The sequence below is a fragment of the Strix aluco genome, chromosome 14, assembly GCF_031877795.1.
Source record: "Strix aluco isolate bStrAlu1 chromosome 14, bStrAlu1.hap1, whole genome shotgun sequence".
NCBI classification, from domain to species: Eukaryota; Metazoa; Chordata; class Aves; order Strigiformes; family Strigidae; genus Strix; species Strix aluco.
Window position 1 is genome coordinate 18,697,698 of NC_133944.1, and position 13,235 is coordinate 18,710,932.

Sequence of the window (13,235 nt, forward strand, 5' to 3'; positions counted from 1 at the left end):
CTTTCTCAAGGTTTTTTTAAATCCACTGCCCAGCTATCAGAGTACTTGAGCCCAGTCATCAAACCTTTCTCACCACATGGAATTGCAGTACACTACTTCAAGGCTAGGAATGATCTTTAGTCACACGTATCACAGGCCACACTTGGCAGTATTTGTTTCCTAATGAAACATAAATGTTCTGTAAGAAGCCATCTTATTCATCTGATGTGAAAGCACACATTGGCAAAATTGTAATGAAAGCTGTTGTGCACAGGATATGCCCATTTCTGTCATTTTCTTGCTTCTGAAGGTCTGTACAATAAATGGACAGAATCCTCTTTCAAAAAGTTTTCTTGTACCACTATCCTTCACGTAGCATAACACAGCACAAAATATGGGACCTGGATTTGCAAATGTCCCTGTAACTCCTCTTCTATGCCTGCTCAGTGCTGTAGGGATGGAGGACATGGCACAGTTTGTCTCCGGGAATGAGTACATGTTATGCTTCTTTCCTAGTGACGGAAACTCTCATTCTTCTGCAAGTGATGCAACATAACCCGTCTTGTCCAAAAATACTTTCTAACTTGGATTGTGCAGAAACTGGCCTGGTATATCTGAAACAGATAAAAAGGAAGAAAAGAATATAAAGAGTCATAATTTTAAATAGTGGGCAACAATAGTCCTAGGAGAGAGGGTAAATGTGATAATTTATACCCAAGCATTTTCTTTTGAGCTCTATGTTCTCAGTTCTGTTTAGAATTGATTTACCTCAATATGTATGGAGACACAGAAGGATTTCATGGAGTGATTAGATGGAAACACTTAAATGCACAAGGCTGTGCCAAGCTCTGTTACTGAAAGATTTGTTTCTGCTTACTTGTATTAATTGCGGCAATTCATGCTTAATAGAGGTGACGACAAAATGGATGCTAAGTAAAGACTTTGTAGGCATTTACCTTTGCTTTGTGAAAACAGTTGCAATAGCGCAATGAATAAAACAGCCACAGCACACCTGGCCTTTGTGAGGGACTGGATGCTCCATAAGCTTAGGGATATGGTGTAGTTGGGAACTGTCAGTGCGAGGTTAACGGTTGGACTAGGTGATCTTCAAGGTCCTTTCCAACCTAGGTGATTCTGTGATAAGCATTTCAAAAAGCAGGGCAAGCATTGCAAAACAATTCAATACTTACAAAGCAAAAGGCTAAAGAGTTACAGGGAGGCACGAGAGTTGCAGGCTGAGACCCTCAGTGAGCTCTTCCTCAGTAAATAGAAAGGATGTTCTTTTCACTGGCCTGGTAACTCCTGGTGCTTTACCATGACCTGGGTGGTTCACTGCATCCACAGCCGGTGTGGTGGCAACTCTCTTGCTTCTAATGCTGAACAGCAATGTCCCTGCAATTCTGCTGTGTCAGAGGATCTGAGTGATCAGATCCTTCATGAGAATGAGTTTTAACTGGGCACATTGCTATGGTAAACCTAGCAATTTCCAGAAGATGCAAGTTGAGCTTTCTCTACATGTTTGTTTGTTTGTGGGGTTTTCCTGAGCATCTAGAGAGTGATTTAGAGCAACCTTCTCATTTCCAAGCTTAAGAATTGAATTAATAGAATCATTAGATACTCTGTAGATAATTGTCAAGGTTCTGGTTGCTGTTTTGCTATTTCATTTATTTAATTTTTTTACTTTTAAGCATACATGAACAAGAACATATATGAAGACAAATATGTGACTCCATTTGTGGTCCTTGTGTGACTATACAGGGACTATCCACACACTACTAAACTAAGTAATGTACTCAACCTCTGATAACACCTGAATATCCCAGCTGCGATAATGGTCCTCTTGTACCATGCTGCATCCGTATATTCAGAGGTGCTTAAAGTCCAGTTTAAGATACAATGGGCAACTGCAATTATGGGCAAAAGGAAAGGAAAAGGATCCCGAACTGTTTTCAGCAATATAGCCCATGGATTATCCACAAACACAGGTGTGGATTGTATGTGTGGATAGCACTGCAGAGCAGAAACCTCTCCTCAAACTGGAAGAGTACCATGGAGGAAAGGCTTTGAGTTTTCAGCAATGAAAAGCTGGAATACAACAAGGCTCCAGGAGATAGCAGAAAAAGCTTTGTTGACGCTTATCTTGCCATCCTTAGTCCTAACAGTGGCAGTTTATATACTCAAATTTAGGCATTTGTCTGGGTCTGAGCTTTTAAAGCCTGAATCATCAAGTCCGAACAAGCTACCAGTAGCTGGTTTATAGCCACTTTCTGCTCCCCTTCTTCAGCTCACCTGTAGCACTGCACTTGTTCCACTGTCCTCAAATGAACATCACATCCCCAAACAGATTTGGAAACTAGACCTTTGTCTGTCTTTATTCCTCTTTCAAATTCTCAGCTGATTTCAGCTGTGATAAAAGCTGGTTCCCAAATCAAACAAGTACTATTAAATAGCAGCAACATTGACAAGGTGTCTTATTTGAAAAAAATGAGACATTCATGATTCCATGCAGCAAAATAAAATCCTGAATTTCTTTAGCTATTGTTTTATTGAATTATGTACAATATAATATTGATGTTGCTGGTTACTTAGTTTCTTAATGTAGGAGCATTTGACATACATTTTTAATACTAAATATATTTATAGGTTCATTTGATTCTTCATATATCTAATGGTTTGCAAAATATGGAGGATAGAAAATATTAATTTTTCTTTTATATGTGCTCTTATATAGAGGCCAGGGAAGATTTCAAACAGAGTTTGCTATGCTAGTAGCGTAAATCCAGGCACCTTGTACATGCCAGAAAAAGAGCATCTGTAAAAGTTGTTACAGGGAGACAGATGTACCATGAAGTTTCGAAGGCCTGGAGAGGCATGTGGAAACTGCCTCTGATAATATACAGCTGACAAATTCAGTTTCTGGTACGAAGATCTTTTAGAAGGCTTTCCTTTTTTCTTTTCTTTTTTTTTTTTTTTAGCAGAAGTCTGACCACATGGATTGTGGACATGTGGAAAAAGTAGAGTTAAAGACCTGATAATTCAGGTTGTTGCAATAAAAGTTCCAAGATCCAATTTGAAAGGCCACTTCCCCCTTAAATGGCTTGAAATGCAATACTTTTCATAAATATAATGGGAAAGAAGCAACTCTTCTCAGCCCTCCCTTTGACGACTAGGTGGAATACTCCTTAGGGAAATTTGTCCAGTGAGGCTGGTTTCCAGGTTGGTGCTATAGACCAGACATATCTGGTATATTGACATCTTTTCCATTGTCTTTTCTACATTGATCATAAACCAAATGTTAGTACCTTTGTATCCATCCTTCCTACAGACAGCTGAAGCTTTGGTATGGTGTCTTGTTTAGGTACAGTAACAGCTGCCCAAGCGTCACAATTTGCCTATTCCTTCAAATTATACACACTCTACTCAGAAACCATTCTTTTCTTTTTTTTGACAGAGGATTTATTAAATAAAAATGAGGACAGTAGTATTGTTATCTGAGAAGATCAAATGTGTCATGTAAGCTGTAGAGTCAGGCACCTGCATCCATCAAATATTTAAGACAACATCTTAGGATAAAATGTAGCACAATTTTTTAATTTTAAAATCCTTTCCTACAGTACAAAAATCATCCTCATAGATACTTAGTCTCTAAAGGTTAAGAAGACTTAAAATGACATTTCATAATCAAATTTCTCCACCTGTGCCCCTGTTCTTTAAATATATATTTAAAAATAAGCAAGAATATTTTTCCCCAAATTTCAGTAGATTTCTTATCTTTATAAGATTTTTTTTTCGACACAATTCAACCTCTATCTATATTCCTTGAATTTTTTACAGCCAGCAATTTTGTATGTGGATAAAGTATTAAGCAAGTGTCATTATAGTGTTATACCTAGTGCTCTACGGAAGCATAAATTCAGAATTAACATCATGCTAAAGAGTAGCTGAATGCGTTTTAATAAATGTCCCAAATGACTTCAGTGTCTGGTAGCCAGACAGAAACAAAAAGCATACACATTACAAGATATTATGAACCTTTCTACCAAAAGTAATAAACGGAGTTGTTTGTTAAGGTGGTTGGTTTTCATTTTTACTCAGAAAACTGCAAAACAGATTAGACTTGGGAGAAAATTATTCAATAGTCCTGTTCAATAATGTCTATCTACTAATTGCAGCCAGTTAGGAAGAAGTAAAAGATCCAGCTCTGTTTCATCTGATTTTGTAAAAGAAGCAAAAGTGGTGCATGATTTTAATATAGAAGGACGTCTGTAAATGACGAGAGGTTTGCTGAAGTATTTAATTTCAGTAGCGGTAAAAAGAACCTACTGCTCAAACCATTAACTGGCTAAAAATCTAGCATTCTTTTCAAAGACTTCACAACTTTACATTAAGCATGCTTTCAGTTGTCAGGCTCCTGTTGTGACATATTGTTTGAGTCAGACTTCATCAATCTACAAAGCATAACTTGAGGTCTGATGGCATGTGCGTACACCCAGTATACTATGTACAAATGGAAGTGATACAGGATTCTGTAATTACTACATTTCTTTTTATCTCATAAATATTTGGTGCATTAAATTTCTGCCCTGAATTTTTCAGAAAGCAATTAGTTGGTTGCCTTATCTGCACAAAGTAGATAAAATATCATGGTATTGATGATATTTCATGTGCAGATGTTTTGCTTTTAGCACATCTGTATGCAGTAAATCAGTAAATCTATTTTCTGTGTAGGAATGGTATTTTATTATATGATTTAATATGGAATCTTGAATAAATAATTTAAATTCTTTCTTTGGGAGCACCCCATAATTATTTGCAATAGCTGAGCATACCGCGTATATCCTTTTTTGCACACAAATACATTAACCAATTGCTTTAAAAAAGCAACAGTTTTACTAATATTACTTTACACATAAATGGATAAATGTAGAAAATGATCTTATGTGTAGTCTGCGTGAATTTTAGTCGTTTCTCATGTTTCTCTTATTATAGATATGCTAGCCTAGCAGATTGGGTTTGCAGCTAGCTTATGGCATTGGCTGTAAGGAGTAGAAATGATGGTGCATGGAGGGAAGAGGGGGAATGTTGGCTTCCTTCTGTTTGTCTATCTTCTGTCAGTCACCTGTGAGCTGGGGCAGGGGTGGGGCAAAGCAAAGCCTCCTATATTGTAAAACCTATGTAAATTAGTCTCTAAGGACAAATTTGTACATTTGCCTATATGTACATTTCTGTAGAGTGGAGCAAGTGGTGTACACCCCTCCAGGCAGAACACTGGATTAATGAGAAAGTGGTTAATCCACAACCTGATAGTTAACCCACGAGTAACCAAGAATGGGTTTTGATTAGTTCTTCACTGTAATTATAAGTACCAAATACAGTGCGATTAAATCATTAGGCTGATGCAAGAGGTGAAGGATATGAGGGCAGCGTGGTCCCTGGGGCAGCGCAGGAAGACACTGTGTCCTATTCCCCTGTAGGATCTCACTTCACAGAAGGTCTGGGAGAATGTAACTCCTGTAACCTTTTCAGTTCAGCTTCCAGAGCCATTACTCAAGCGATGCTAAAGCAGTCACATGAGGGGCCTTCCTCAGCAGCAAAATCACAGGGTTCCTTATCCAATTCTGCTCACTGAAAAGAGAACCACTCCTTCTGGTGGGGGACTCTGGTTGTAACGATGGATTCACATGAAAGAAGGTACCTCTCCTCTGCCAGTCCTTGCAGTTCTCTTCATGGGAAAGCAAGATAGGCAAACAGCAAGTATTTTCTTTTCTTCAGTGATTTGTTTTCCATTTTAAATAGCTAAATGGACAATGTGGCTTTTTTTATGATATCCATGGTCAGTGGACAACAAATGGTGTCCTGGCCACATGACCATCCAGCAGGTAGCTCCGTGACTGCTGTACTGGGATTTTTCTGATTTTGTTTTTTTCTGTAGTCAGCTGCCAAATTTCAGCAGACAACTAGTTACCTTTGTTACCAAACAGAGCACTTTTGTATGAGTATGAGTAGTTCAGAGGTTTGGCACTTGTTTCTTCCACTGGTCCATCTGAATTTGAAGATTATTGGGCAACAGTACAAAGGTTTTCTATCCTTTATCTGTTTGTCTTTGAGGGGTCATTGTTGGTTGTCTACATATATAAATATATGTATGTATATAAACAAATCTGTCCAGAGCAGAAACAAATCTATTCAGAGCTGTTTGTTTGCTGGGAGTTTATTTCTGTTGATACTGGGGTCAGGTGTTTTCTAAAATATTGTATAGATAGTGTCTTTGTCCTGGTGCAGCCATATTGAGCATATATTATATATTGCAAATATCTATTTCTAGGCATTATTCCAATTTTTTAAGTAATGTCCTAAACTCTTGTAAACTGATCTCTGGTAATATATTCAGTAGTAATCCTAGGCATCAAAAGTTGGGGTTTTTTTTTAAGTATTGCTGGTTTAAAACAGAAACCTGTGCTGCTTTACAAATGTATGGTGTTACCTAGTGCTATCAACACGACCATTCTGGATTTTATTCTGTATGGCATAAGTCTCTGTATCCATGTGTATATCCTGCCTAGCCTGAAAAGTGCTGTCTCTGAATCTGACCACTTCCTCAGCTGAGCCACAATAAAAAGCAAGTGATGTTTTTGGTCATGGCCAAGTGATGCTACACTATGGTCAGTGCAGCATATCTCAGTGTCAGAGCACAGAAATCATCAGGACCAGTCATGCTTCCAGCCTTGAAAGATGTGGGTTTTGTGGGGCTTGGTGGTTTGAGGTGGGGTTTTTTTTCATTCTGTCTCCAATCTTTGACCCTATGACTAGTCTGGGACTGGGCAATAGAAAGTGAGAACCAAGGGGTTAAGAACCTTCATGTGTTACGCAGCAGGAATAATGTGTGTCCTGGCACCATTGAGGTCTTCTGACTTGTGATTCCAGACATAGAAGGAAACTTCACTGGGTTTGCAGGACATTGCATTTGCTAATATCCAGTGCCAGAGAAGCTTTAAACTGTTTTAAGAGAGATATAATGGTCTAGTAGTTAAGGAGCAAGGTAAGTCAGCGTTCTTGGTTTTTATCCCTGGCTCTGCCAGCTGCTTGTTGTGTGACCTTGGGTGAACGACTTATTCTCTTGGTGTCTCAGTTTACACATTAGTGAAATGAGAGTAATGATACTTACCTATCTCGCTGGGGCTTTTTGAGGCTTAATTAATTGATGTTTGTAAATCACTTTGCGATCCTCTAGTGAAAGTTGTTAGAGAACTGCCAAGTATTTATCCTCTCTGTTTTTTTTTTCCCTCCTGCTAGTCTGCACTCATCCATCTAATATCTAAAAGCATGCTCACAGCTAGCAACAGATACTAGCCAAAGTGCTCTTAACAGGAGATGTATGGAAGCTTTTACAAAATTACTTTTGCAAATTACCATGCTTTTTGAAATATCATGTGCAAGGATGCAATGAAACACAGTGCAGACAAGTGTCTGTGCTACTCACTGAACTGGCTGTGGTTGTGATTTCTCATGTAATATCTTGCAACGGATACAAACATGTAGGACTGTTTTGAATTTCAAATGTGCCTTTCTTGTAATTGATTTGTCTTGAAAATTCTTTGGGCTCCTAAAATTTTTTCCTACATTTTTAATTTCACGTAGACTTATCAGTAATTGGAATGTATGTCTTTTAGATTAGGACGGCAGACGAGCATACAGATTTATTACTATTATTTATTTTGCAGTTTCCTCTCAATCTGGGAGGGGCTTACAAACTGTGTCCTGTAGGAGGTTTAAGCTGGGCAGACCCTTCAAGTGTTATAAAGCCTTGTGGAAATACAAGGCTGCATCCTTATATGTACAGCATCATCATAAATGCACTGGCAAAGCAAATGAGGATTTGGAAAGGAATAATCTATCCCCACTCAAATTTGCCTTTTCAGAAGCAGGAGCATTTATGCACTGCTGTTCTGACTGAGTTGCACTGTACCTGGAGACCTGACAGAGCACAGGTCTGAGTGCAAGGGCAGGAGGTTGTTGCTGGATGTGAGAAACTACTCCTCAGAGTGATGGAACTGGGCATCAGAAAGTAAATCTGAGGAGCCTTCAAGGAATTTGAATATTAGATGTTGCTATAAGATGGGAAGTGACCCAATTTAAGCATCAACTAAACTTCTCAGCCTTTGTATTTCTTGTAGACACTAATGTCAGTGTTAAGGGAGGATATAATTTTTGCCTCTAGAAATACTGTGCCTGTTTAGCAAAAGAAAATGTGCTGCATTATGTTGATAACATATGTTCTCATATGGAAGTATAAGGACAGGCTCTGACAGGAGTGAGGAAAAAAGGCCCTGCTCTGCCCTCACACCAGATGGCCTGAGGATGACTGTAGGACAGGGTTTTGTGACTCCGGTCCCCTTTCTGCACTCCTCCTTTTGCCCTAGCCCACTTCATGGTCCTGGTATAGCTCTCTATTTCTTCTTTAGCTCATGAGGTTTTGTTGTGGAGCCAGGCCTTGGAGAGGACTTGGACTGCAGTACTTGTGCTGTGAACGGTGCCCATGTGAGGGCAGGAAGAGTACAGAGCTCCTGATACTCCAGTCGTACCACACGTGTGCCTACCCATGAGTGTAAACAGAAAGGAGCTGTCCCAGGGTCAGCCATCTCACCATATTGCGCGTTTATGCCTGTTTAGCTCAGCACATACTCATATCATGAGGGGAAAAAGCTCAACAACACTGAAACAGGAAAACCTGTAAAAACAGAACAAAAATGTCATCTCCAAAGCTCTGAGCATGGGCCAGACCTTTATGAGCCTGCTGAGCCTCTGAAACCTCTTTTCCCAGTGATACAGCTCATCTCCTGGTGGTTTTCTTTTTCAGTAGCTACAGCTGGAGGAAACAAGAACATGCTAAGGGTTTTATTTCTTGCTGGAATTAAATGTAGAGATTTTGACATTTCGTGTTAGAAATAATTTTAGAGAAAGATGATCTATACAACTTTCCCAAAATGAATGGGACTGCTCAGCTACTCCAGTTTCAAGTCACTTCTTGGCTTTCCTGTGGCTGCAGGAATCCCCTAGCTCACGGCTGTCTTTGGGGCATGTATTTACTGAATTTGAAGCAGCTGAGGGCTGAACACATTAACAGATATCCTTGAGACCTGTATGTTGCACATGGCATTGAGCAAGAGCCCAAAATTTCATGTTCCCTACTCTCTCCAAGGCCTTCCCACCTACCATGTCATATGGGTGGGTGGTAGAGCTGTCCTGGAGCAGGGATGTCCTTGGAGTCAAGCCTCAGAGCACACCACATGGCCTGTGGTGGACCTGGAAAGTTTGGGCGCCTTTTAGTTTAAAATCTATATGGTTCCACAGAACACTTCTTTTTCTACCAGTTGGTGTTTTCTCATGAAAGACATCCCACTGGAAAAGTCTCAGCCAGCAGTGGCATGGGGCCTGTCACTCCACTCTTTCCTTTCTTGTGTTTCAGGAGCATCTCTGCACTTATCAGCTGAAAATCAGCCCTAATTCCTAGCAGTATTAAAAATGCTCATTACAGCCAATATGTAGGAAGGATTGCAGAGAAGCCTAGTAGGGGATTACTGCTGTATTCATTATTTAACACTAGGTACAATAGCAGTTCTGGTTACAATATGGAAGTATAGATTGTCTTTGTTGTTATTACAGGTAAGTATGGTGAGTCTGAGAATTAAACCAATCTGATTTTACTCAAAACTGCATCAAATTCTAGGGTCAGTGAAGTCCTTGTAAATTACATCTATTATCTAATACTGTGTATGCTGTCCTGTCCTTACTCCTTTCTGTTCTTTAACTTTTCTTTTGTATCGTTGCTCGAAGTTTCCTCCCCTTCCTGCTTCGAATCCCCTTTACACAGGAGTGTGTTCATAGAGCTCCATCTTGCTGTCACCTGCATGTGCCAGCTGAGCCCCTTGCACATGGATCTCTTCAGAAAACCTGATCACTGATCACCAGCTGGTGACATCACAACTGCTGACTGTTACCAACACACGTAGGGTGTCACTGTGTTTCCTCTGGTGGCAAAATGCTTGTTTTTTAACTTGAATCATTTCAGTGGTGCAGCTTTGGCCTCAGCACCATGTATGGATGAGTTTTGTAAATGAGCTGTTGCCCAGGATGGGAGTGATCAGCTTGGGGGTGATGGGAACCCCTTAAGTTGGCTTTTCTGTTGCTGGAAATCCATTTTGCAATTACTCTCTTGGAAAACTGTACAAAGAATTAAGTACTGCTATCAACAACTGGGCTGTCAGAAGCTTTCTTCTTTTTTTTCTTCTTATTTAACCACTGCTGGTATTGCACTGTATAGACTGGAGACTGGAACATGCAGGAAAGGCCTAGTTTTATCCAGTGGATGGATTAATTTTTAATATTTCTAGAGTTTGGGCAATATCTTCCAGTGACTGTTAACAACAATGGGAAGAGCACAAAAGCCACCCAGATAATACAACATAGTAAGAATGTTATTATCTGTTGTATATTTATATTAACACTACTGTATATGTTGGTTGCACCAAAATATAGTGCAAGTTGGAAGAGTCCCCAAGCAAGTCTAGAGAAGGTAAACCATGTGCAATATTTTAATTTTCTGATGCTAAACAAATGGCCTTCAGATGAGTGAACACAAATGTAAATAGCAATCTGGTAACAATTTGGTGATTGATTTTTTTAACTTTGACTCTAAGCATACACTTTTGGAAATTTATACTTTATTTTTATGAAAGTCTTTTATGGTAGGTGCAGTTTATTGGCTGCCTTAATGATGGCTGGTTTCACGACAGAGAAGAAACAAAAGAAAAACAGACTTTTGCTGCTCTGGAAAATAACTGGAAGGTAGGAATGGACAAGAGAAAGAAAAAGTCCTCAAATCCTAAATAAATGTTAATGCGTGCATTACTGAACCATTACTTCCATTTAGAAAGGGACAGAATGCAACACATTTGGAACAAGCCCTCCAAAACTGAGGACTCTGAGATATATTCAAAGCTCAGACTGCAAAGTAATGTGTGAAACACCCATGTCTCCTACCCTGTTTTATACGTAGTTCTGCTGGTTTCAGTTGCTTTAGTTGTCTGGTTTTATGGTGACTTTTGTCACATGGTCCAATGAACAGAGTATACCCTAAATTTATCTTTCCTGTGTCTTATTTCTTCAGTAATAGCCTTGTTACACACTGCTTGTTTCACCATTAGTCATATTTTGTAGATGATGTTTTGCTGGATTTTTTTAGCTGGTGGGAAGATGGTAATGAAGAATGCTTGGGATAGGATGTTAGACTGAAAATAAGAGCTCACTTCATGGTCCATTTATGTCAATGGCGAACTCCCAACCAGTTGATTAACCATTTCCTGGTGAGAAGATAAGGGATTGACCCTCCTCTGGAGATGCTCATATCCTGTGTTGGAACTGGACCTTTATGCATCCAAGTGAAATTTCCACACTTCACAAAGGGCAACGTTTTGTGTGTGCATGTGTACAAAACTTTCCACAAAGATCTCAACAAGAACATCCCAAAGTATCTCATGTTATGGCAATGTTTTGCATCAGATTTGATTGTCAGGAGATGCCTATGAGGGAAGGGCAAGGATAAATATATTCAGTGAATTAGGCTTAGACATAGATAGACCATGGACAATTACACAAATAAAGGAACCCCTCACTTGAGGTTTCTTTTCCCCAAGTATTTCTGCATCTTGATACCCTTTTCCCACAGAAAAGTCATGGGGGGGATTTGAGATCATGAACCTGACTGCAAGACTGAAGTTCAGTCTTGACTAGGGCCAGTCCAGGTACCCAGCAAATATCTGTTGTTGTCCTATCTGGCCCAGCATCTAGTTATATTAAAAATAAACATTCTGCGAGAAATGAAACAGGATCTTTATCTGTTGGAATTTATGAAACAAATAGTCCGTGTGTGTGAGTGCATGCAGGCTTCCCCAAAGAGTGTTACTTAAATGACTGTTTACCAAGTTGGATAGCTATCAGGAATTCATTTGGAAGTAGGCTTAAAATACAATTACCTTGCTATGCAAAAAACCATCATAATAGCTTTGACACTTCCTTATTGACAGAGATTGCAGGGGTAGTAGTGAAATTATAAAATAAATCTACAAGCCAACTATGAGTGTTTATTTAAAAGAGGACAGTCTGCTACAGTTCCAAAATCAGTTGCAGTATATACCACTGAAATATTTGGGCTATAATTAGTGGAGTCTTAAATGAGATAAGCATGGCAATTTAATTATCAGATAACTTTAGCATATGCTCAAAAGGATTCCAACTTGATAAGAATTGTGATAATGTTTTCTACTTGGTGAAATATCAACATCTAAATATTTAATACAGTCACAGGAAATTTAAATGAAGTAAATTTTCAGAGAAAAATGACGTGAAGTGCTTCCCACAGCAATATGGTCGAGACAGGGTTTCCTTTTAATTTTTGATGAGTATTTGTTCTTCTGAGGGTTATATAAGTGATATCACAAAATTCTAAGCCTTTTTTTTTTCCCCTTCCTCTGTGGTACAACTAAAGGCACATTCAGCTTGCATGTTAATTCAGAAATGTGCCTAACTGATAGCTCTACTTAACAAAACTGTGCTGCAACTTCATGATGTGAACTAATCTTTGAGCTGAGAATCCTCTATTCATTTTGCTCATGAAATCCAGCCGTACTTTATACAAGAATGCAGAGAAGAAAGACAAATGGTTTATCCTCTAAGCCACCCAGCATCCTGTTCTTGATATTTCAGTAACATATGCTAACATATGCTTTCCTCAAGAACTTCAAAAACATGCTTTTAGCAGCAATGAAAATAGTACCATACATCGAATTCAACTTTAAACCTCATAGTTTACCTCTAATACCATTACCTCATGTATAGAAGAAAATGTAAATCTAAAATATGCTGGTGATTATAACCTTTCTTCCTGACAGACACTGCAATATAAATGCACATAAATTGAATTTCTTCTTTAAAGAAATTTGAATACCTTTGGAGCATTTTAGCAAATCATCTCCAGCCCTTATGGCACAACTTCAATGGACTGTGGAAAAGTGCTCTCCCTATGGCATGACTCCTGCAATAGAAGGACATAGCAAGGCAGAGACATGCCAAGAAAAATAGAATGTACTCCATTGATATTCAAAATTTATTTTATTAAACTTGCACAAAAGACTGAAAAACTGGAAGCTGGTTTTATTAGAAAAGACATTCAAATATTAACTCTATGAGTGCTGTTTGCA

General features: G+C 38.9%; 1 protein-coding gene across 2 annotated transcripts in view; it reads right to left on the reverse strand.

Moving 5' to 3' along the window:
- Positions 1-401: 401 nt before the first annotated feature.
- IRX3 (iroquois homeobox 3) overlaps positions 402-13,235 on the reverse strand; it is a 58,324-nt gene continuing 45,490 nt past the window's right edge. For both annotated transcript variants that reach the window (XM_074839417.1, XM_074839415.1), the window contains one exon: positions 402-593. In XM_074839417.1, coding sequence (XP_074695518.1) covers positions 559-593 — 35 coding nt within the window. In that variant the 3' untranslated portion in view covers positions 402-558. The remainder of the gene's footprint in view (positions 594-13,235) is intronic.